Source organism: Podarcis filfolensis (genome assembly GCF_964270895.1).
Source record: "Podarcis filfolensis genome assembly, chromosome: 2".
In the NCBI taxonomy this organism is placed as follows: domain Eukaryota; kingdom Metazoa; phylum Chordata; class Lepidosauria; order Squamata; family Lacertidae; genus Podarcis; species Podarcis filfolensis.
The window spans coordinates 11156686-11182019 of record NC_139605.1 but is presented as its reverse complement, the minus strand read 5'-3'; the positions used below and the strand labels follow the sequence as shown (position 1 = coordinate 11182019).

General features: G+C 47.8%; 1 protein-coding gene across 4 annotated transcripts in view; it reads right to left on the bottom strand.

The window, feature by feature from the left end:
* Positions 1-25334, bottom strand: part of NOTCH4 (notch receptor 4) — a 110127-nt gene that overhangs the window by 14073 nt on the left and 70720 nt on the right. For all 4 annotated transcript variants that reach the window (XM_083600299.1, XM_083600298.1, XM_083600300.1 and 1 more), the window contains 15 exons: positions 25018-25093; positions 22295-22563; positions 20397-20735; positions 19568-19690; positions 16521-16676; positions 15639-15824; positions 14200-14307; positions 13220-13333; positions 11849-12050; positions 9051-9196; positions 8762-8914; positions 8083-8231; positions 7044-7128; positions 4365-4598; positions 2147-2259 (listed from right to left, as the gene is read on the bottom strand). In XM_083600299.1, the coding sequence (XP_083456425.1) occupies positions 2147-2259; positions 4365-4598; positions 7044-7128; positions 8083-8231; positions 8762-8914; positions 9051-9196; positions 11849-12050; positions 13220-13333; positions 14200-14307; positions 15639-15824; positions 16521-16676; positions 19568-19690; positions 20397-20735; positions 22295-22563; positions 25018-25093 (2453 nt within the window). The remainder of the gene's footprint in view (positions 1-2146; positions 2260-4364; positions 4599-7043; positions 7129-8082; positions 8232-8761; positions 8915-9050; positions 9197-11848; positions 12051-13219; positions 13334-14199; positions 14308-15638; positions 15825-16520; positions 16677-19567; positions 19691-20396; positions 20736-22294; positions 22564-25017; positions 25094-25334) is intronic.

The window sequence follows — 25334 nt, the reverse complement described above, 5'->3', positions numbered from 1 at the left end:
CCTGGCGCGAGGGGCGCTCTGCTTCAGGGCGCCCCACCCGCCGGGCGGCAGGCTGCTCTCCGCAGCGTGGGGAGCCCTGCGGGGAACTCCTGCAAGGCTCCCCACGCTGCGGATGTGTTCCCGAAGCGCCGGGCGCTCTGCTTTCAGGGCGCCCAACGCTCCGGGAAGCAGGCTACCATCCGCAGCCTAGACACGGCTAGCGGAGCGCTGCGCTAATCCCGAAGTTTGGGGCGTGCGGAGCTCAGCGCGCCCCAAGCTTCTGGGTGCCGGCAAGGTCTCCGCTAGACGGCTAGCGGAGACCTTGCCGGCACCCAGAAGCTTGGGGCGCGCTGAGCTCCGCACGCCCCAAGCTTCGGGATTAATGCAGCACTCCGCTAGCCGTGGGAGAGCTGGGTCTCCCATGGCTAGCGGATAGCTTCCTGAAGCCTGGAGAGCGAGAGGGGTCGGTGCGCACCGACCTCTCTCGCTCTCCAGGCTTCAGTGAAAGCCTGCATTCGCTCCATAGGACGCACACACATTTTCCCTTGCTTTTTAGGAGGGAAAAAGTGCGTCCTGTGGTGCGAAAAATACGGTAACTATCGCCGTTGCTATTATTAGGCACTATCCTATCCTGGCCCTTTTAAGAGTAGATCTGTTGAAATGAATGCACTTCCCAAACTTAGGTCCATTGATTTCAAATGAGACTACCCTGAACAATAGCTTAATTGGATGCAAGCTATTATTACTAATATTTAATTCATTGCTTGATAGGAAAAAAGATGTCTCAAAGCGGCTTACAGCCCCATAAAACACGAAAGCAGCTGTAAGTCCACCAAAAACTGGATTGGTATAACTCTTTTGATATAAGGAACTGCCCTAAAATTAGATCTTTTACTGTTGCAGCAGCAACTGCACTTTGGAATTTCTGCGAAGGGATTTCTATCCAGATATGTAAGATGCTGACATTTGTTAATCAGATTGCAGCTTGTTGTTGCTGATTTTTTTAAAAAAATGTTTTAAATAGTTGTTCAGGTTGTTGTTTTTTTAAATGATAATGTTATTGCTTTAATCTTTTTTTTGTAAGCTGGAAACTACAGGAGGAAAGAAGGCTCCGACACTTAGTTCCTGCTTGTGGGTCTCTGGTTGGCCACTGAGAACAGGAACTGGAAGGAATGGGACATTGGTCTGGTCCAATGGATTATTCAGATATCACAAATGGGTTATTGTCAATAGCAGGGGTAGGCAACCTAAGGCCTGTGGGCTGGATGCGGCCCAATTGCCTTCTCAATCCGGCCAATGGACGGTTCAGGAATCAGTGTGTTTTTACATGAGTAGAATGTGTGCTTTTATTTAAAATGCATCTCTGGGTTATTTGGTTATTTGTGGGGCCTGCCTGGTGGTTTTACATGAGGAGAATGTGTGCTTTTATTTAAAATGCATCTCTGGGTTATTTGTGGGGCATAGGAATTCGCTCATTCCCTCCCCCCCCCAATATAGTCTGGCCCACCACATGGTCTGAGAGACAGTGGACCGACCCACGGCTGAAAAAGGTTGCTGACCCCTGGTCAATAGGCGTGTTGAGCATCGGAAAAGGGTAAGTCTAGATTTTTTACATTTTCTTTTTTTGACGGAGTGGGTGGGGAAGGAACGCAGCCTGCATTTTGATAGCAGTGACATAATGGAGACTATGCATACATGACGAGTGCTAGTCACACAACAACAACATGCCCTCTTGGGGAAGTGTTCTTGCACTGAACAGATTGCCTGATCGGCCATAAGGCAGGGTGCTGTTGTTGCAGGGTCCAGCAACAGTTATCAGCTGCGATAACTTGAAATTGTTTTTAGGTTAGAGGCTATGATTTATGTGCATGCTTAAGACCTGGTATTGGAGATGTCAAAAATCTGCCCATTTTGCTTCTCCAAGATTCTCATTTTTCCAAATCTGAAAGCCAGTTCTCCACATTTTTAAAAAATTCTCCTGAAAATTCATCTGCATTTGGACCAGATTTTTTCCTACTTTTTTTTTGTATGCAGTTTTGACTAACGATCACTTTATAAACTGAATTGAATCCCTGCCTCCATCCCTACCTGGGACACACCCACTTTAGAATTTGAACAGCCCTCCTCCCCCCACAGACTGGCTGTGAATCCTCAGCCCCATTCATACCTGTGGACAGTGGCAGGTGAATTCAAGAGGGTTACCCGGCACCACGCTGCAGCTTCCCCCGTTGAGGCAGGGATTTGACTGACAACTGTCAATCAAAGATTCACAAAGAATACCTGTGGAGGGGGAAAAGAATATATGAGTGTTTTATTTTGTTATTACTTAAATTTTCTTTCCATATGTAATCCACCTCAGATCCTTACTCTTCCTTGAGTCGTGGAAAAAATGAAAACAATATTTTTTAAAAATTGCATTTTTTATTTATCTGATGTTTTTAGAGGGGCGGGTTAAAAATGTCTTTTCCTTTACTTATTTGCATTTTCTATTTTACATAAACAGATGAATTAAAAACATAAACATATAACCCCCTTTGACTTCCTTCTTCCCCCAATGTGGATCTTAATATAATGATTCCCCCTCTGCATCTCCCCCAATGCAGGAATCTCAACATGTGGCCCCCCATCCAATTTGAAACCACATTAGACCCTGCTTAGCTTCTCGGATGTACTAGCAGTTTCATTGCAGCGCCACTAGGAACAGTCATAAGAGGAGTGATAAAGCTAGAGTAGATAAATTCCTCATGTACAAAGGACGAATATGTTAAATCTGTAACAATACACTGGGCGAGGGATTTGGGGCATAATATCTGTGGGTTAAACCACAGAGCCTAGAGCTTGCTGATCAGAAGGTTGGCGGTTCGAATCCCTGCGACAGGGTGAGCTCCCGTTGCTCGGTCCCAGCTCCTGCCAACCTAGCAGTTTGAAAGCACGCAGCGCAAGTAGATAAATAGGTACCGCTCTGGCGGGAAGGTAAACGGTGTTTTCGTGCGCTGCTCTGGTTTGCCAGAAGCGGCTTAGTCCTGCTGGCCACATGACCTGGAAGCTGTACGCCAGCTCCCTCGGCCAGTAAAGCGAGATGAGTGCCGCAACCCCAGAGTCGTCCGCGACTGGACCTAATGGTCAGGCATCCCTTTACCTTTACCTTTATCCAACTTTTAGGCTGGGAAAGGTTATGGAAAACTGACTTGAAATTCTCAGCAAGAAAGAAAGAAAATTATATGGAAATGATGTACCAGTGGTATTTGACTCCTTGTAAGTTAGCAAACGGGATGCGGGTGGCGCTGTGGTCTAAACCACAGAGCCTAGGGTTTGCCAATTAGAAGGTTGGCAGTTCAAATCCCTGTGATGGGGTGAGCTCCCGTTGTTCGGTCCCAGCTCCTGCCCACCTAGCAGTTTGAAAGCACATCAAGTGCAAGTAGATAAATAGGTACCGCTCTGGCAGGAAGGTAAACGGCATTACCGTGCGCTGCTCTGGTTTCGCCAGAAGCGGCTTAGTCATGCTGGCCACATTACCCGGAAGCTGTCTGCTGACAAACGCCAGCTCCCTCGGCCTATAGAGCGAGATGAGCGCGCAACCCCAGAGTCGCCCGCGACTGGACCTAACGGTCAGGGGTACCTTTACCTTTACTTTAAGTTAGCAAAAATGTATAAGACAAGTACAAATATCTGTTGGAAATGTAAAGAAAAAGAAGGCACCTTTTACCATATGTGATGGATGTGTAAGATAATAAAAGCATTCTGGGAAATGATAGATAATGAATTGAAAAAAATGTTTAAAATAACTTTTATTTAAAAAACCCAGAAGCCTTTTTATTAGGAATTGTAGGTACCAAGATCCCAAAAGAGCAGAAAAGACTTTTCATGTATGCAATGACAGCCGCACAGATGTTACTAGCCCAGAGATGGAAAGAAGACAAAGTCACTACCAGAGAAGAATGGCAAACTAAGCTGTTGGATTATGCCGAAATAGCAAAACTGACCAGAAAGCTCAGGAACAAAGAAGACCATAACTTCAATAAATAATGGGAAACATTTATAATTTACTTGGGAGACCACGGTAAGCAGATCGAAAACATTAGCAGGATTGCAATAACACTTGTAATGTAGAAAATATTATGGACAAAATGGAGAGACATAAAATTTGGGTGGTGAAATAATATGCAGTTGAAAAGATTTATAATAGGACCCATGGATGGGAAGGTGGGAACTCTAGAGATTCGGAGAAATCTCTAAACATGGATATGTATTTTGTATTGTTATAACTCTACACTTGTAAAATCAAATAAAAATTATTGTTTAAAAAAGTTCCTCATGCACACACATTAAACAGACAAAACAAAAAATGAACTGGTTAAGCTGCGTTCATAACAGCAAACACTTACCAGTATATCCTGATAGGCACAAACATCGGAAGCCATCTTCACTGGAGTGGCAGCGATGGGCACCAGGCCGGTGGCACGGCTGAGAGAAGCAGGCGTCCACCACCCCCTGGCACCTCTCGCCAACGTACCCGGGTGGGCAGATGCAAGAAAATCCTTCGGGCTGAGCCTGGCAGGTCCCCCCATGGTAGCAACGGGGGCCAGGAAAGGAACAGGGGTCCAAATCGCATCTGGGACCTGTGGGAGATGGAAAAGACGGCATCTCAGGTTGGAGGGCAACAGATGGAAACCACCCTCTGATTCTCGAATGAAGGGTGGTACATAAATTTAATAAATAAATGCAGCCCAGACACCGAGGTCCTCCTCCGAGGGCCTTCTGCTGGTTCCCTCACTGCGAGAAGCGAGGTTACAGGGAACCAGGCAGAGGGCCTTCTCGGCAGTGGCGCCCGCCCTGTGGAACGCCCTCCCATCAGATGTCAAGGAAATAAACAACTATCTGACTTTTAGAAGACATCTGAAGACTTTAGGGAATTTTTTAATGTCTGATGTTTTGTTGAAATTTTAATACTTTGTTGGAAGCCTCCCAGAGTGGCTGGGGAAACCCAGCCAGATGGGTGGGGTATAAATAATAAAAATTATTATTATTATTATTATTATTATTATTATTATCAATTGCACATACATACATACATACATACATACATACATACATAAGTATTGGAGCAGCCTGATGCCATGATGCCAAACACTTTAATTCTGAGAACCGCAGCCTGTCAGATTTAGCAGAGACAGAGAAATTCTGGTTGTACACACTGAACACACGGACATTGCAAGGGCTCAACCCAGCATTGCTCTAATTCAGAGAACAAAGCCTTTCTGAGCCTCCCTTCCTCAGAGCTCTTCGGAAACAGCATCAGTTTTTATCAGAGCAACTGATGAATGAGGAAGCCTCACTGTTTTCCTGTCAGAATGCAAGGTTTCTGTTTTGTCAGTCACTGTAACATCTGCATCTAATGGGTTCCTTGCGATGGGCAGTGGAGGCTGCTCTGTTGGGGCAGGTGGGGGCACAGCCCCACCAACCTCACTTCCGCTCTAGAGAGTGGTTCTGAATGTCAGCTTAGTCTCGAGGTTGTCCCTGTAGGACTCAGCAGAGGAGAGGATGGGGACAGAACAGAAATTAGGTGGCTCTGTCTGTCATTGGCTCTACCTACTGGTTGGGCTCCCTGCGTTCCACTCCACCATCTGCACACCTGGAATACTGTCAGTACACCTTTCAACCGATGTCAGCGATTGGGCTCAATAACTGGTTCTGCCCCGACTGGGCTAGACGACTGAAGCACTTTCAGAGACCTTCCAATCCTGGAAAGCAGGTCTCAGTGCACTGGACTCACAACTGTGCATTGTGATCACCAGACTCAGCAGAGTATAAATAACGCGGAAGCTAGCTGTGAAGCATAACTTCTTTTATTTCTAATAGCTACTACAAACTAATGAACTACTGGCTTGCATGAATGTTACAGCTCCCACTCAGCCATCTAGTCACTACATACCGTATTTTTCGCTCTATAGGACGCACTTTTCCCCCTCCAAAAATTAAGGGGAAATGTGTGTGCGTCCTATCGAGCGAATGTAGGCTCCTTGGCTTCAGCGATAGCAAAGTGAAGCCTCTGAAGCGCAGAGGGGCACTCCCTCCGTGCTCCGGAGGCTTCGGGTTCCTTTTGGTGAAGCTGGGAGAGCAAGACGCTGGGAGAGCCCCTTCAGCCAAGCGGGAGGAGAAATGGAAGGGGAAGATTTTTTTTTTCTTGTTCTCCCCCTCTAAAACAAGGTGCGTCCTATGGTCGGGCGCGTCCTATAGAGCGAAAAATCCGGTAGATAAGACTCTCTCCACACACAGAGTCAGGCAGGCAGTCAGGAGTGGAAGAGTAGAAGAGCAGTTTCTGCCCCCTCCTTTCTCAAAACATCAGATCAGGAGATTCTCGCAATGGGAGGGGGCTGAAAATATCAACAAATACTGTGTCCAGCTCTGTGTGCCACAATTTAAAAAGGATCTGGTCAAGCTGGAAGGTGTGCAGAGGAGGGCAACCAAGGTGATCAAGAGTCTGGAAACCAAGCCTGGTGAGGAACAGTTGAGGGAATTGGGTATGTTTAGCCTGGGAAAGAGGAGATGGAGAGGAGATAGGATAGGCACCCTTGAAAAACCTAAAGGGGTGTCACATGAAGCTGCCCAGAGTGGCTGGGGAAACTCAGCCAGATGGGCAGGGTATAAATAAGTTGTTGTTACTATTATTATTATTATTATTATTATTATTATTATTATTAATAGATAGAGCAAGCTTGATTTCTCCTGCTCTGAAAGTGAAGACCTGAACCAATGGATTGAACTTACAAGAAAGGAGATTCTTACTAGACATCAGGAAGAGCTTTCTGGCAGTAAGAGTTGTTCAACAGTGGGACATTCTCCCTTGGGAGTTGGTGGGCTCTCCTTGGAGGCTTTTAAGCAGAGGCTGGATGGCCATCTGTCATAGGTGCTTTAGCTGAGATTCCTGCATTGCAGGGGGTTGGACTAGACGACCTTTGGGGTCCAACTTTACAGATCTATGATTCTCTAAGTCCCAATGGGCACCAGCTTCCACTGGTCTTGTGTACTTTTTCTGCCCAAGGTTAAACTCTGCTCCCACTTACCTTTGGTCCCCGGAGGGCACAAGCAGCGGAACCCATCTTGTGTCCTGGTACAGGTTCCCCCATTCAGACACTTCTTCGGTAGGCACTGCAATTGGAAAGATCCCGAGGCAATTCATGACAACTATATTTGAAGCAGGAAAAGTCACAAAGAACATTTCCTCCCCTTCAGTGTGGTGTAGTGGTTAAGAGCGGTAGACTCGTAATCTGGTGAACCGGGTTCGCTTCCCTGCTCCTCCACATGCAGCTGCTGGGTGACCTTGGGCTAGTCACACTTCTCTGGAGTCTTTCAGCCCACTCACCTCACAGAGTGTTTGTTTTGGGAGAGGAAGGGAAAGGAGAATGTTAGCCACTTTGAAACTCTTTCGGGTAGTGATAAAGCGGGATATCAAATCCAAACTCTTCTTCTACCTCCATTTCCACACCACTGCTTATTGAGCGCTCACCCCGATTTGTTGACACAAACTTCACAGGGAAGTTAGACTATCTCAGCTGGTTTTGGAGCATTCGTTCTGATTGGTTTGAAGGGAAGTTAGATGGCGTCATGTCAAGCAAATGTTATCGAGCATTTCCCAGTGCATCTTCCCATCACTTACTGCAAACAGTCTGATTTCAGGGTTTGGGTGAGGAAGCAGGTTTCCTGCATTTGGGCTGTTTACACGGCTTAGTTTGAAAGCACTTCCCCATCCCCACCAACTGAAGAACATTGGAAACTCTACTTTACCCCTCACAGAGTTGCAAGCTATAGTTCCTGCAAGAACAGGAGGCTAGACTGTGATGGGCATCATCTTATGTCCTCAACAGAAGTGATGGGCAAATGCATGGCAGAAGATGGGAAAACACTGGATGGAAGCAAGCTCGTCTAACCTCCCCACAAACAAATCAGAACAAATGGTCAAGAAGCAGCTGACATCACTGAGCCTCCCTACAAACTTTGTGGAAGCAGATTGGGATGGATGCTGAATAAGCAGGTTGTCTGGAAGCGACCTTTGCTAGCAACTCCTGTTGGGGAGTTCTTCAAACCCAGGAGGCAGTTGCTCACCTGACAACCGTGATCTCCAGCTTGATCAGTACAATTGTCGCCATTCCGGCTTGCCCTCTGCTGGCACTGCGAGCCCCCCCAGCCTGGGGGGCAGATGCAATAGGGGGCGGACTCCTTTGTTACACACCGGCCTCCGTTTCTGCAGGGATCTGTTGCGGTGGGTGAAGAGAAATAGAGAGGGAGGACAAAGTAGATGGATTTTCCACTTGATAGCAGGCCCTGTTGCCAAGCGCTTTGATGAATTTCAACTTCTCTGGCCACGCGATGCAGTCATTTCTGCTGATTTCTGCTGCAGGCCACTTTGAGAGATGGCTGGAGCTGCCCACCTCTAAATCACTATGACCCCAGCTGATACCCTCAAAGGCACTCAGTATCAGTGCCAATCAGCTGAGTAGTGCAGACAGTGCATCTCGCTTTGTCCATTTGCAGGTGTGGTTTCAGACGCTTCAGGTTACAGACACTTCAGGTTACAGACTCCGCTAACCCAGAACTAGTACCTCGGGTTAAGAACTTTACCTCAGGATGAGAACAGAAATCGTGCGGTGGCAGCGGGAGGCCCCATTAGCTAAAGTGGTACCTCAGGTTAAGAACACTTTCAGGTTAAGAACAGACCTCCAGAATGAATTAAGTACTTAACCCGAGGTACCACCGTACTGCTGATGAACCTCTACATACTCACTGGGGGAGCAGAAGTCCAAAGTCTCCTGGCACTTAAGTCCTGTGTAACCTTCAGGGCAAAGGCAGCGGAAAGTCCCAGGGCTGTTAAGGCAGGATCCAGAGTTGAGGCAGGGGCTGGAGGTGCATTCATCCACATCTACTTCACACGTTGAACCTGGGAGGGGTTGGGAAGGGAGCAGAGAGATGGCGGAAGTCATGGAGGGCTGGGACGAGGTGAGAGGATGGGCCAGGGTTATGGGGAATCATCTGTAATCATCCCGGATGGGATTTAGGGTTGAGGGACGTGTTACCTACGTAACCGCTGGGGCAGATGCAGCTGAAGACCCCTTGGCGACTCAGGCACGTGGCCCCCTGGTGGCAGGGGCTGGAAGCACAGGCGTCTACCTCCATGCCACAATCCCGTCCTGTCCAGCCTGGGAGGCAGAGACAGTGTGGCCTGCAGGGAGACGGAGAGATGCCCTGTTAACCTTTTCAACCTTTCTGGTTGCATCTTCCCCATCAAAACGGCCTCGGCTCAGTATACCTGAAGGAGCATCTGCACCCCCATCATTCAGCCTGGACACTGAGGTCCAGCGCCGAGGGCCTTCTGGCGGTTCCCTCACTGCGAGAAGTGAGGTTACAGGGAACCAGGCAGAGGGCCTTCACAGTAGTGGCGCCCGCCCTGTGGAACGCCCTCCCATCAGATGTCAAGGAAATAAACAACTATCTGACTTTTAGAAGACATCTGAAGGCAGCCCTGTTTAGGGAAGTTTTTAATGACTGATGTTTTAATGTATTTTTAATATTTTGTTGGGAGCTGCCCAGAGTGGTTGGGGAAACCCAGCCAGAAGGGTGGGGTGTAAATAATAATAATAATAATAATAATAATAATAATAATATATAATCACTTTCCTTATCACAAAAAAGTCCAGTAGTGGTGCTTGTGAGGTAATGGGTTTGTCGCACAAGAACTCCAACTGAACTTCATCTCTGCAATCAGAATTTGCAGAATATAGCAATGGTTGGGAATGCTAGTGCTCATGGAGGAGCAGTGGGAACTGAAACGGCTCAGGACCACAATACCTCAAGGACTGTCTCTCTCCATACAGACCGACTCGGACCCTGCGACCATCCTCAGAGTCCCTTCGTTGTGTGCCTCCTCCATGAGAGGTCTGGAGGGCGGCAACATGAGAACAGGGCCTTTTCTGTGGTGGCTCCATGTTCATGGAATGCTCTCTCTCCCCCCAGGGAGCTTCTCCCGGTGTCTTCATTATACGGCTTTAGGCGCCAGGTGAAGACATTCCTCTTCAACCAGGCCGTGGGCTGATTGACATTCTATGCTCTTTTAAATGTGTTGTGGGAGGGGGGTTATTGGTTTGCTTTTGTTCTTATTTTTATTCTGTACTTTGTGTTTTCTATACTGTAAATTTATCTTGAGAACTGCCCTGAGATGAAGGGCGGGATACTTATTTAATAAATGATAATAATAAATGGGTGGGGCGGGAGGAAGAAGAAAACGAGAGCTTCCCCTGGTCTGGCCTTCCCTAATCTGGTGCCTGTCAGAGGTTTTGGCTTGTGCCGTTCCCATCAGGTCCAGACAGCGCAGCCCACGCTGGCTGGAGAATGGGGTGAGAACCACAGGCCAAAATAACTGGGAGAGAAGGTCAGGAGAAGGATACCCTAGCCCACGACAGGTTAATAGAGCACTGAAATTGATTAGGCCAGATCCCCAGGTTTCGAGGATAAAAAATCTAAGTTTAATGTGGAGGTTGTTGAAGGCAAGAGTAAAATACTGTCTAAAATATATGATATATTACTCGAGTGGTATACAAAAGACGAGGAGGTGAAGGAGGCAATGACCAAATGGGCGATAGATTTCGGGTATAATATTGAATTTGAAAGATGGCTGGAATTATGGAACAAAAATATGAAGTTTACAGCGTGTACGGCACTGAGGGAAAACGTATGGAAAATGATATATAGGTGGTACCATACACCGGTGAAATTGGCCAAAATGTATAGATTAAAGAACAAAAGTTGTTGGAAATGTGGTGAGGCGGAGGGCGATCTCTATCATCTATGGTGGTCATGCAATAAAGTGAAAGGTTTTTGGGAACTAATATATAATGAGCTTAAAAAAAATTTTAAATATACATTTCCCAAAAGACCCGAAGCCTTTTTGTTAGGAATTTTGGGTAAAGAAATCAAAAAAGAAGATAAGATAATATTTCTCTATGCCACTACAGCCGCAAGAATTTTGTTGGCTCAAAACTGGAAAACGGAAGTTATACCTAATATAAATGAATGGCAGCTTAAAATGGTAGATTATGCAGAGCATGCCAGGATAAAAGGAAGAATACGAGATCAAGATGAACAGGAATTTCATAAAAATTGGAACAAATATTGGAAATATATTGGAAATAATTTGTAGATGATATTAGCGGGGATGGAGTAACGCTAACAGCAGTTAATATATAAGTTTAAAAACAAAGTACATGATTATAGAATTTTTATTTGATACTTACCAAAAGGGTAGAGGGGAGTCCAAGGTTTTGTTTGTTTAGGGAAGGGATATAATAAACTATGTAAATGAAAGATATGTATATATATTGTAACATTTATTAGCATGTTTATTTGTGTACCTTACATTTATAAGAATCTGTTTATTTACAAAAATTTGAATAAAAATGTATTGAGGGAAAAAAAAGAAATTGATTAGGCCAGATCCCAAGCACTTTCTGGTCCAGTCAATTCCATTCCTAAGACAAAATCCTCTCCTGGGGGTAATAAAGAGTTCCAGTCCAAAGCACTGGGAGGGCACCAAGTTAGGGAAGGATGCCATAGGGCAATACAGAGTTGTGAAACTGAGTGACCCATATCTCAAGTGTAATCAATTTCAAATCTAAGAGAGAAGATCCCTAAAAGAGAGAAGGCTTGCATGTTTTTGGGTGCGTGCATGTGTGCAGAAATCTGAAATTCATTCTCCTGAGTAGCCCTGTTTCAAAACAAACCCTTGGGAACAGGGCTTAAAACCAGTGCTGAGTTAGCGTAGACAACATCTGGGAATCATGGCTGACATGCACCCTTCCCCCTGCTTCCCCATCCATACCCAAATTCTGCCCCTTGGCAGCTGCCCCCATTGAGGCACTGCCAGTTCTGGCAGGGGTCGCTGAGCTCTGTGCAGTGGGGTCCCGTGAAGCCCAAAGAGCAAATGCAGGTAAAGGAGCCCGGTGTGTTCAAGCAGGTTCCATGACCGCAGTGGACAGCGCGGCAGAGGTCTGCATCTCTCTCGCACTGGTGTCCCTCAAAACCTGCAAGAAGGGGGAGCCTCAACACCGTCATTGGCCTCGAGCCACACGTTCCCTGCTCTCTCTCTCTCTTACCCACAATTCCACTCTGCCCTCATGTGATGTCATGCAAGTCAGAGGGCTCTGAGGTACAACGCCCCCCCGAACAAACAGAAGCTTATAGTGTGCTTGCTACAGGTCATGTGACTTCATTGTCGGGCAAATTGGGTCAGCTGCCAGGTCTCAGCGGCAGTCAGTGCTAATTTCTGCCTTGAGACCTCAATTTAAAAACGACAACACAAAAACCAGGTCCAACACTTGGAGCTGCAGTAGGCAACTGGCATACCCCGCAAGTGTCCTGGCCAAACTGGGACATCCCATTTTTTTATTGTGAGAGAACGGCGGCCATTTTGGCGTGATTTCCCCTCGAAGAAAGCGCTTTCTTTGGGGTCTTGTTTCCTCCCCACCACCCTTCGCTCTCTTTCTCTCTCTATTCTCTTTCAATAAGATTTATCATTTTCTAATTTTACAAAATTCACACATTTTTTATTTATCAAAATACAAACTGTCCATTAGACACCAACTGCTCCCCCTCCACTCCATGGTTTGTTTCAGTTTTCCTTTGCTGCTGCATATTCTAATTGTTCTTTATTATTTCTTTTCCATTCCCCCCCCCAGTTTATTTTAAACTGCTAATCCTGCTAACGTTTTGATTTGCTGACAATAATTTTTCGAATTCCTGCATTGCAGAGGGTTGGACTAGATGGCCCTCAGAGTCTCTTCCAACTGTACGATTCTGTGATTCTATGATTCTATGAAATATTCTACATCCCCCCCCCCATCTTAAGGACTTATTCTTCCTGATTTCATATTCTACCAGTTAAACACCACCGTTGTCTCTCAATCCGGGCTCATCGCACTTCCGTACGCTACCCCAGATTCCCCTGGAAAAACCCACAGTTTACCCCTAGACTGGAGCAAACAGCAGTCAGATTTTCCACAGATTAATATTTGCTCTGATCTATTGCTAAAGAGTGGGTTTTCTGGGGGAAAGCGGTGAGGTAAAATCGCTCGGACCCTTATCTAGATCATGGGGCAAGCAGAAAACTGCTCACTTGTGCTTTTTAGGCACAGAACAAGTGTGGATGAGCCCCCCCCCCCACTCTCTCTCTCTCACACACACAGACAGTTACCTTGAGGGCAGGAGCAATGGAAAATCCCTGCAGAGTTCTGGCACTGGCCCCCATTTTTGCAGGGGGAGCTGGCACAGCTGTCCACCTCCATCTTACACCGGGGTCCCTCAAAACCTAATAAGAGCAGGGCAAAAGGTCAAAGGTCAGTGCATACCAACCAGAAAAGCAATAACTAGGAAATGCTTTTCCATGTACAAAATACACTTAAGAATGCCGAGAGAGCATCAAAACACATACATGTGGGAATGTGCATTTTTAAAATACATTCCCTCCACCAGTGACAATATTTAAGCTTAAAGGTCCAAAGAGTCTAAAGAGTTTAAACACATGCACACATTTAGGAGAATGATCTTGAAGATGAACTAGAAGCTGTTCAAACCTTTACCCACAATTTAATTTAATTGATGTCGAGTTCACATAGCGATTGTGGGAACTCCTTTCAGGTGCAGGTGAGAGATTTTTGAACCAAATATGTCATATTAGGGGCACTGCAGCACAGAAATACGTAAAGCAGAAAATAAACAAATTCACAAACTAATGCAAAAATGTGGAGGCTGAAAGAGAAGAATGAAAAAAGAAGAAATGGAGAGAAACAGAAAGATTGACTCATCTCTAGATGGGGATGAATACATTACAGTGGTACCTCAGGTTACATACGCTTCAGGTTACATATGCTTCAGGTTACAGACTCCGCTAACCCAGAAATATTACCTCGGGTTAAGAACTTTACCTCAGGATGAGAACAGAAATCGTGCTCTGGCGGCGCAGCAGCAGCAGGAGGCCCCATTAGCTAAAGTGGTGCTTCAGTTTAAGAACAGTTTCAGGTTAAGAACGGACCTCCGGAACGAATTAAGTACTTAACCCGAGGTACCACTATACTAGGAGCAAGCAGTTGAATGGGAAGGAGGAAGAACCAGCCACTTCAGAAATCCCCTCCTGGCTTGAGATCTCTGACTCCTCTTTTTGCGTTCCTCACTTACCCAGAGGACACTGGCAGGCAACTCCATGGCTCTGTTGCAGGCAGGTTCCTCCGTTGAAGCAGCTATCTCGGGAGCATTGTCCCACTTCACACAATGGCCCACTGAAGCCTACATTGGAGAGGAATCAACAGAAGAAAGGTATTATTAGGGGTGAGAAGGCAGTGTAGTACACTGGTCAGAGCAGGGGTGGGCAATCTCCAGCCCGCATCCAGTCTTGGCTTAGCAAGAGGGTTCATGTTGGCCCACGAGGTTGTTTTCCCGTGACACCAGCCGGTAGGAAGTAGTAAGGAGTTAAAAAACCCGTTGGCTATGCATGCCTCTTCCCAGTAGGGAAAGTCAAAGCAGGAAGGTTTAAGGCACTTCCCGCACTTGCTAACTGAAGAGTGGGGGCTGGTGGGGCTGTTAAATCCTGCCCAGTTCAGCAGGAATTCATGCAAACCACATCCTGAATCGGGCAGGGGTGTGCATCCTAAAACAAATGTGTTTTGGGGGGTTTTTTACTCCATTTTAGTAGGGGATTTCACACAAACCCCTGCTAAAACCAGGGTGGGGAACCAAACCTTTTTTTTTTTAAAGCAATGCCTTGTTAGGTGCTTTGAAGTCCCGACTACGGGACTTCAAAGCACCTTGCACCTGATCTCATTGTGACATCAGGTGACTGAGAGGTGGGCAGCATGACCCACCTGCCAAACGTGGCCTGCGAAGCTGATCTGATCAGGACAGTCTGACCTGTGGAGCCCCAAAAGCTAAATTGGCTGGGGATGATGGATGTTGTAGTCCAACAACACCTGAGGACCCAAGGATGAAAAACACTGTTTTGGTCAGCGACTCCCTTTATCCTTGACCGTCGGCCATGCTGGCTGGGGATGATGGGAGTTGTAGTCCAGCAACATCTGGGGGCAATATATACTGAAGGACACTTGGCTGAAGGAGATGGTGATGATGGATAAAAGAAAGTGCCTAATTAAATTACAATCATACTCGGGTTCAAGTAGCTTCGGGTTGAGCATTTTCAGGTTGTGCTCTGCGGCGACCCGGAAGTAATGGAACGCGTTACTTCCGGGTTTTGCCACTCGTGCATGCGCAGAAGCGGCGAATCGCAATCCACGCACGTGCAGACGCGGGTTGCGTTCACTTCAGGATGCGAACGGGGCTCTGGAACAGATCCTGTTCACATCCAGAGGTACCACTGTACAGAACTTGCTCTCACTGGAGGCAGGGATGGGCGAAACCACAAGAGGGGAGAGGACTCCTGTGCTCAAATCCTGCTTGCTGGTTTCCCACTGGTTCAGCCACTGTGGGAACAGGATGCTGGCCCAAGGGGAAACCCAAAGAAACTGGAGGGCTGAGTTTCAGAATTTGAACCCAGGACTCCCTGACTCGACTCTCGACAGCCCGACTGCTATTCCACCTTTTCTCTTCCCAGCCCTGCTACTTACCTGAGGGGCAGAGGCACTGGAAGCGGCCCAGCAAATCCAGGCAAGAGGCTCCGTTGTGGCAGGGCTGGCTGAGGCACTCATTGAGGTTCGTTTCACAGCGAGAGCCCGTGTAGCCCTCAGGGCAGCGGCAGGTAAAAGATCCGGGTGTGTTGTGGCAGCTTCCTCCGTGTTCACAGGGCTCTGCACCTGGACAGGCCGAGAGGAACAGACCGTCACAGACTGACTGGATGTAGAGGACGCTGGTGGGAGGCACCAGCCAGCCCTAGGGAAGAAGGCTCAGAGCCAGGGGATTGGTGGTGGGATGACGATGAGTGGTGAGAGGGAGAAGGAGCAGACTGGGAGGAGGAGGTATTGGGAGCAGGAGGGGCAACAGGGTTTAGTGAGCAGGAAGAGGCTGTGGCAGACAGCAGTTCAGACTCCGAGGCTGGAAGGGATGGGGGTGGAGTCAAGAGGCTGAGTGAAGGCCGGTTGTGGAAGAAGATGGGGAATCTCCCTCCTGTTGCAACCAACTCCCCTCTTCCTGGTCTCCCAGAACATGGAGAGAAATGAAGAGGGCGGAGTGACAAGAGGCAAGAAGGAGAAACCTTAAGCCAGCCTTTCTCAACCTGTGGGTCCCCAGATGTTGTTGAACTACAACTCCCATCACCCCCAGCTAGCAAGGCCAGAGCTCAGGGATGATGGGAGTTGTAGTCCAACAACATCTGGGGACCCACAGGTTGAGAACTGCTGCCTTAGGCTGCTAGGGAAGGAGTCTTAGAGAACAGAGGTGCTCACACAGAGTGCTTCCGGATGGTCCTCTTATTCAGCATTCATTCTCAATCAGGTTCTACTTATGATGGCGGACATTTTTTCCTCCACCCCAACCCACGCCACCCACTTTACCCATCAGGCACTCGTTGATGTCTTCGTAGCATGTGGGCCCAGCGTAGCCTGGCTGGCAGGTGCAGACGGCATTGCCGGTCCGGAGGTCAGTGTCACAGAACGCATCGGGGTGGCATGGGTTGCTGAGACAGGCATCATGCAGGTGGCAAAGAAGCCCTGAGGGAGGAGATAAAGGCGGTTATCGGAACAGCCCTGGAAGGAAGCCGGCACGCCCTCAAACTAACACCAGCCCTGCATGCCTCCCTATGGTAACCCCAGCCTACAGCATTTCATAGAATCATAGTGTTGGAAGGGATCTCGAGGGTCCTCTAGTCCTGTTGTTGTCGTTTAGTCATGTCCGACTCTTTGTGACCCCATGGACCAGAACACGCCAGGCACTCCTGTCTTCCACTGCCTCCCGCAGTTTGGTCAAACTCGTGCTGGTAGCTTCAAGAACACTGTCCAACCATCTCGTCCTCTGTCGTCCCCTTCTCCTTGTGCCCTCCATCTTTCCCAGCATCAGGGTCTTTTCCAGGGAGTCTTCTCATCTCATGAGGTGGCCAAAGTATTGGAGCCTCAGCTTCAGGATCTGTCCTTCCAGTGAGCACTCAGGGCTGATTTCCTTCAGAATGGATAGGTTTGATCTTCTTGCAGTCCATGGGACTCTCAAGCGTCTCCTCCAGCACCATAATTCAAAAGCATCAATTCTTCGGCCATCAGCCTTTTTATGGTCCAGCTCTCACTTCCATACATCACTACTGGGAAAACCATAGCTTTAACCTTTGTTGGCAAGGTGATGTCTCTGCTTTTTAAGATGCTGTCTAGGTTTGTCATTGCTTTTCTCCCAAGAAGCAGGCGTCCTTTAATTTCGTGACTGCTGTCACCATCTGCAGTGATCGCGGAGCCCAAGAAAGTAAAATCTCTCACTGCCTCTAGTCCAACCCCCTGCAAAACAGGAATGTCAGCTAAATGGCTGTCCAACCTCTGCTTAAAAACCTCCAAGAAAGGGGAGTCCGCCCACTTCTGAGGGAGATGGATCCACTGTGGAACAGCTCTTAGCGTCAGAAAGTTCTTCCTGATGTTTAGTCAGAATCTCTTTTCTTGGAGTTGAAGGCTTTGTTTTTATCCTACCCTTTGGAGCAGGAAAAAACAGCTCCATCTTCGATGTGACATATTTGAAGACGGCTATCATATTTCCTCTCAGTCTCCTCTTTCCCAGGCTAAACATACCCAGTTCCCCCATCTGTTCCTCATAAGCCTTGGTTTCCAGGTCATATTGGTTCCCTCTGTCGGTGTTGACAGCACTGTGGTGATTTCACAGAATGTTGATAAACAGTCCGGATTCTGAAAAGAGTGGAGGGACCTCAAACTGCATACAATAGGTCACAGTCAGTTAAGTCTTACTCAGAGTAGACCTGCTGAACTTAACAGAACTAACTTTGCCGTGCACATTTATTTCAGGGGGTCTACTCTGATTAAAGGGACATGGGTGGCGCTGTGGGTTGAACCACAGAGCCTAGGACTTGCCGATCAGAAGGTCAGTGGTTCGAATCCCCTCCCCGCGACGGGGTGAGCTCCCGTTGCTCAGTCCCAGCTCCTGCCAACCTAGCAGTTCGAAAGCATGTAAAATTGCATGTAGATAAATAGGTACCGCTCCGGCGGGAAGGTAAACAGCGTTTCTGTGTGCTGCTCTGGTTTGCCAGAAGCGGCTTAGTCATGCTGGCCCCATGACCTGGAAGCTGTACGCCGGTTCTCTCGGCCAATAAAGCGAGATGAGCGCCACAACCCCAGAGTCGGCCACAACTGGACCTAATGGTCAGGGGTACCTTTACCTTTACTCTGATTAAAGTTTAATTGAATACCACCCATCAGATAAGGAGCCGGTCATTTGTTTGTCACCTTCCTTCATATGAGCAGCCCCTCTCCCCAACCACCTACGGTAGGGCTCATAGCTCAGTGGTGCAGCACATGCACAAGACCCCAGGCTCAGTTCTTGCATCGCTAGCTTGTGGTGCTTCACCTGGTCAGATAACAGACATGCCAGTGGTCTGATGCAGTCAGCACACAGCTGCTTCTGTGGATTTCTGGGCTGCCCTAGTGTCCTGCAGCATTTGCAAACAACATTCTCAACCGCATCAGCAACAGGATGTTGACAAACAGTGCAACCGCTGTCAGGGAAGTGAGAGGTCAATGTGGCTGGGGAACATCCCTACTTAACGCTCAACCACGTGTGCTTGCTGTTTCTCAGCTCAGAAGGCTCTCGCCAACCCATGACAGGGTGTCTCTGCGGATTCTGCTTCTCAGGCGACCATTAGGCAAGTCGCTTTCCTACGATAGCCAGACAGCTCCTTTTACGCCTAATTCAGGAAGCTGGGAGCTTCCTGGTTTCCTTGTTTACCCGTTAAGAGGCTGGCAGGGCAGGATCGGTAGCTTTTTAATGAATTTATGATGCTATCTGTTTTATTTCTGATCCCTTTCCTAACATGGCGTTTGCTCCCCCCCCCCCTTTGATGTTGCCGCCAACTCACCAAGACTGTGTGTCCCATGAGCATTCAGCTGCTCCCCTGAGATCTATCCTTGGTCAGTTCAGAACCCATCACACAATACCACTGCTCCCTCCCCTTACTTCATAAACAATTATTTCATAAAACTGATACAGTGCAAGAAAGAAAACCCCTCAAAGCATTTTACAAAACCGTTTGAGCACTGCGACTTTTCCTCAGGGTGAGGGAAAGGGCCAATCTTTGAACACAGAAGGTTCAGTTGCTATCATCTCCCGGGTGCGGGGGGTGGGGGTGGGATTTGGAATGTTCCTTTTCTGTAATCCTGGAGAGCTACTGCCAGTCAGTGTAGACAGTATGGGGCTGGAAGACTGACTTGGTATAAGGCAACCTATGGTTGGTTGGTTGGGTTTTAATGTGGGAAGGACCACAGCTCAGATAGAGCATCTGCATGCAGACAATCCCAGGCTCAATTCTTGGCACCTCCAGGGCGGGCTGGGAATGCCCCCTGCCTTGAAACCTTGAAAAGCTGCCAAAGATGGTGGTGGGAACATGCTGGTACCTCACCTGTCCAACCCGGCAGGCAGTGGCAAGTATATGATGCCACCCCATCCTGGCAGGTTCCCCCGTTGCGGCACTGATGCCCAATGCAGTCGTCTGGGTTCACCTCGCAGTATTGACCTGTGTAGCCTAGAGGGGGGAGAAAACAAATTCATGGAGGATTCGTTGGGAAGGTGGACAGGCCTTCGTTCTGATGCAACAGGGCCCTCCTCAGGTACTTGTGCGGAAGCAGGCCTACAGCCACCATTTGCTCTTGGCGGCCATCTTAGATGGTAACCATGGTTACCTGCAGGGCCGCACGAACCATTAAGCGAAATAAGCCCATACTTAGGGAGTTTTCCATTTAATAATAATAATAATAATAACAACAACAACAACACCCGGGGTGTCCCGCACCCACTGCACCCCTTTTCCTCCCCCCCCAGGTAGACTTTAAAGCCAATAGTATGTATGCTGGTAGCTGCCCAGAGTGGCTGGAGCAACCCAGTCAGATGGGCGGGATACAAATAATAAATTATTCTTATTGTTGCTTCATACTTCACATTCTGTCCCCCAACGTTAGGGGAGAGCGTGAGTAAAAATGAACATATTGGTGAAAACAGCACACACAAAACACATTACTTTAGGGTAAAAGCGTTTGCGGAGTTGAGTACAATTCACAATAATGAATTTCCACGGGCATTTCTTAAAAAAACAAAACACTCCCAAATTGCTGCAAAGACTTGGAGAATTGAATCAAAGCTTGGACAAATGAGCACTGAAATTTAGAGATCCTTCTACTCCAAATCCAGGCAGAATCCATGGGTTGGGTTTATCAACCTTGCCTGTTTCCTACCTGGGGGACACAGGCAGCCATGGTATCTTTCATCAACAGGGTGGCAGGTGCTACCATGGAGGCAGATCTCCGGGGAACAGGGTCCCAGACGGTACTGGCAGAGCGGACCCGTAGAACTGGGTGGGCAAACGCAGCGGAACGAGCCAATGTTATTAATACAGCTGCCTCCGTTGAGGCAGGGGTGAGGGTCCCCGAAGCACTCGTTGACATCATGCTGGCAGGTGTGCCCTTCGAAGCCTGGCCGGCACTGGCAAACGATGACCGGGTAGGTGATGACACAAGTCCCGCCGTTGGCGCAGGGATTCGCTGGGCAGAAGTCCATCAGCTGGCAGTTCTTCCCTGGAAGCAAAGCCAAACGCCTAAGCCAACCTTGTTTCCCAGCTTTTTCCACCCCTCTGGCTCTCACAAGAATGTAAGGTTAAAGGTCAATGCAATTCAGCATCCTGTTTCCGACAGTAGTCGCCCAGATGGCTTTCAAAGGAAGCACGGCGTTGGAAGTGCCGCAGCAGAGATCATGCCTTGAGCAGCTAAAGGGTTAACTCTGTCCTTTGTTACATTCAACAGGCTAAGAGTGGAAGGAAGTGGCAACCCCCAAGCTGCTGCGCTGAGTGGAGAAGGTTGGCACGCCCCACTCCCACCCCCAGCCAGTGCCCATGTAGGCATAGGGTGAAGGTGCTGCTTAGCTGCCAGGCAAAGTGGCATGACCTTCCCTGAAGTAAGGTGTGCTTTGATTGGCTGTGTAGTTCTATAGGAGTTTTCCTCTGTATGTTTGGTTGAATGTCTCCCTGTGATGTGCAAAGCCTGAATTAAAGATAACAAAACCTCTTGGTTCCTTTCTCCTCAGATTATACACTGTTTCTTTTAGGGTTTCTTTTCTCTCTGGACTCCGTCTGTCTTATTTAAGTGACTTTGCTAACTCTCAGAAGCAGGGCAATAGTCCTCCCTGGCCCATGCAGCAACTGGCGTTCCATGATAGACTAACTCTGAATATGGAGTCTCTCTTCATGCTATCATTAACCATGTTATTATGATAGTCCTATGCTACATAATTATGTCCGTCCATCCTTCCGTCCTTTTCTTCTGGAGGAAGAGCCACATCTTAATGCTTTGTCTCAGGTTTAATCCCTAGCATCTCCAGGGAGGGCTGGGAAAAATCCCTTCAAACACTGTGACAATACATTCCCAACATGATATGGCCATCCTTTGAAATTCCCACTTGCCTACATTTTACAATGCCATTCTCCATCCTAGTAGCGTGTACAAGGATGCATATACAGTTGGGTCAAAGTACAAGAATGCATGTACTTCAACATGCATCTATTAGTGAAAACAACCTGCGAAAAGGCAGAACCACCTTGCAAAATTACGTACAGTCAAACCTCGGTTGTCGAATCTGTTTGACAACCGAGAATCAGAGGATGATCGGCAAAGTCAATGGAGAAAAAAGAAAAAAAACTCCCTGGAAGCTGTTTGGCTTCTGAAAATCATTTGAAAACTGGAGCAGTTACTTCTGGGTTTTCCGTGTTCGGGAGCAGAGGTTTGACGGTATTTTGGGGGGAAATTGGGTACAAAAATGCGTAAGCTAAGAGAAATTAGCGCTTAAAATACTAATGAACTTTTAGGAGGAACTTAAAAAGAAAGAAAGAATCGCAAGCTGATGTGGAATTGTGGGTAGCTGAATTTAAGACTGGAGAAATGATAAAATGAGAGAAACCAAAATTGATACATTTGCCCTTATAGCGCCTACTGGACTGTGAGTTGCACCAAGTTAAATTCTACTCAAGAGCATTGGAATTAATGGACCTTAGCTAATTGCATCTGTTGATTGCAGTGGGCCTACCCTGAGTTGATTTCCCAAACAGAAGCCACAAGTGTGTGTGTGTCTTCCTTTGCCATACCTGTCCACCCTGGCAAGCACTGGCATCGATACTCTTTCCCGGAGAGCCAGTGGCACGTCCCCCCATGTTGGCAGGGGGAAGGGAAGCAGGGGTCTCCAACCACTCCCTGGCATTCCTCCCCAGTGAAACCCGGAGGGCACAGGCACGTGTATGCAGGGGCGTTTGGGGGAAGAAGGGCCGTGAGGGAGCAGGTGCCCCTGTTTTGGCAGCGCCCAGGTGTGCAGGGGTCCACAAATTGGCATGTCTCTCCCACGTAGCCGGCGAGGCACCTGACAAGGCAAGAAGAAGAAGAAGAAAAGTTAGAGAAAGGATAAACTTCCCCAAAGCACAAAAAGCTCTAGTGTAGCCTGAGTCCGAGCTATATAGTTGCCAGTCATTTGTTTTGGGTGCTGAGGGTTGTTAGGAGACGACTATTCCCTTCAATTCCCAGAGGAGATGACCGTTAAACCACTCTGGATGGAAGGAAAATTAGTAAGGAAAGATAATAAGAATATATAGATGATTTGAGAAGACTGTAGAATGCAAAGATTATTGTAAATTGTATAATGTGGAGGAAATCGAGTGGGGGTGGAGGGAAGCGGGAGGAGGGAGAAAAGAATAATATGATGGACTGAGGCAATATAAATGTAAATGTATGGGGGGGATGGGGAGGAAATGGTGTTGGCTTTGGTACATTTGTAATGTAATATGTGAAAACCATTCAATCAATCAATCAATCAATCAATAACCAACCAACCACTCTGGGAACTGTAGCTCTGGGAAGAGAAAGCAAAAGGAAAACTGCTTGGAGCTGAGTTTTCTAGGCACAGCAAAAGCTGAGCCCTGAGAAGAAACAGGATAGGCATCTTTAAATATCTAAAGGCCTGTCACAAGGAAGCTTGATTTCTCCTGCTCAGGAGGGTAGGACTTGAACCAATGGATTCAAGCTCCAAGAAAGGAGATTCCGACTAAACATCAGGAAGAACTGGTGGAAAATTGCTGGACTCTGCTTCACTGGATGTTTCAAAGCTGAGTTTGGGTGGCCATCTGTCATGGATGCTTCAGTTGAGATCCCTGCGCTGCAGGAAGTTGAACTAGATGACTCTCAGGGCCCCTTGAAGCTCGACAAATTCCGTGTTTCTATTATTCTCTTAGGGGAAAAGGTGGCCTCTTGATAAAAATCACAGAACTTTAGAGCTGGAAGGGACCACGAGTATCATCGAGTCCAACCCCCGGCGATGCAGGAATATCTTTGCCCAACGTTTCGGTGTGTTTAACAAACTACAGTTCCCAGCATTCCTTGAGGGAACCCATGACTGCTTTAAATGTATGGTGTTGATGCAGCCACATACAGTGGTACCTCAGGTTAAGAACTTAATTCGTTCTGGAGAACCGTTCTTAACCTGAAACTGTTCTTAACCTGAGGTACCACTTTAGCTAATGGGGCTCCCGCTGCCACTGCGCCACCGCCACACAATTTCTGTTCTCATCCTGAAGCAAAGTTCTTAACCTGAGGTAATATTTCTGGGTTAGCGGAGTCTGTAACCTGAAGCGTATGTAACCTGAAGCATCTGTAACCCGAGGTACCACTGTATTAAAAAAAGGGACCTTGGAGGTCATAATATGCTTAATGTCGGTTCAGGGCTTGCTTTCAATATCAGGGCTCAGTCCCCGGCAGAGGGGCAGGAAGGAACATGAAACCTTGAGTGACTCTGAGCCTGTGCAGATTACCTGCTCGGAGCTCACTGGACGACACTGAATCCAATTACTATCTCCGGGTGGGGGGCATTGTTGGGGGGTAGCCTCTGTGGTGGGGGCTGAGTCCTGGGTTGTTTGCACTAGATGTGTGTTGGGGGGGGGGCGGAGAATTGGATCTGTCCACTGGGCAGCATCCATATCTCCCCCACTCCCTATGGGGCAGGTTTGACAGACTGGTAGGGACTCCCACTAGAAGCAGTCGACCGGGCAGGGCAAGGCCGGTTCCCTGAGCTCCTGGCAGTGGAGTTGTTGTAAATTATTAGGAGAGAAAAAGAAAAGTCGGTGCGGTGCAAATGCATTATCAAGAGTGCCAGATTAGCTCCGCCGGTTTATACTGCGCTGACCTCAGTACTGCCTTGCCCCTCTCGTTCCTGGTAACCGACAGGAACTCCACTACTGGGGAAGCCCGAAAACCAGTGCAGCCCTGCCCTCCTGCCTGCCGCCCGCCTGTCAATCACCTGATGTCGCAGTGACATCAAATGAAATCAAATGAAGCCAGGGGTACAGTCCAGGCTTCTGAGCCCAGCATATCTTGTTGGCACCCACACAGCTCAGAGTTTGGCAGTAAGAGCCAGCTTTCATTTACTCCTTCCTGCCTGCTCCAAAATCCAGCCTAAATTTGCATTCAGTGTCTATAAACCGCCCTATGCAAACTCTAGGCAGTGTTCTGGGCTCGGAGTCTTTCGAGTACCTAGCAAAATGCCACCGGCTGCTTCTCAGCCTAGTCTGCATCGCAGGGCTGTCGTGATGGCAAAAGGAGGTGGCTTAGGAAATGCTGTATTACATCACCCTGGGCTAATTAAAGGAAGGACAGGTGGAAGGGGGATAAAAGAGTAACGAAGGCTGAGTCATCCTCTGCATAGTTCGATTCTAAGGAAGGGAACATCGTCCTGGAAAATGTACTCTCTCTTGGGATAATTTCAACTCCTTGCCCCTTTATCCCAGACACATTATTTATTTCCTTATTGTGAATCCTGAAAACTTACAGGCAGGAGAAAGTCCCATTGGTGTGACTCACACAGATGCCTCCATTCTTGCAGGGAACCTGGTTGCAAGACAGACCTGGCCAGGAGAGAAAGCAGAACAACAAGATGGTTCAAGTCCATGGGATTAATTCACATAAACAACAGAGTTGTTGGTGAATCTGTTTCTGGCCTGTGCCATTTTAGGCTCAGCATGATCAAATAGTCTTCCAGAATTTTTAAAATAGTCCTGCACTTAGAAAACTAGCCTGCCAGGGGGACAGTTTCAAGCACAGTCTTTCTCCCTGAGATGCTAGATTTCTACATCCGGGGATTTTTAT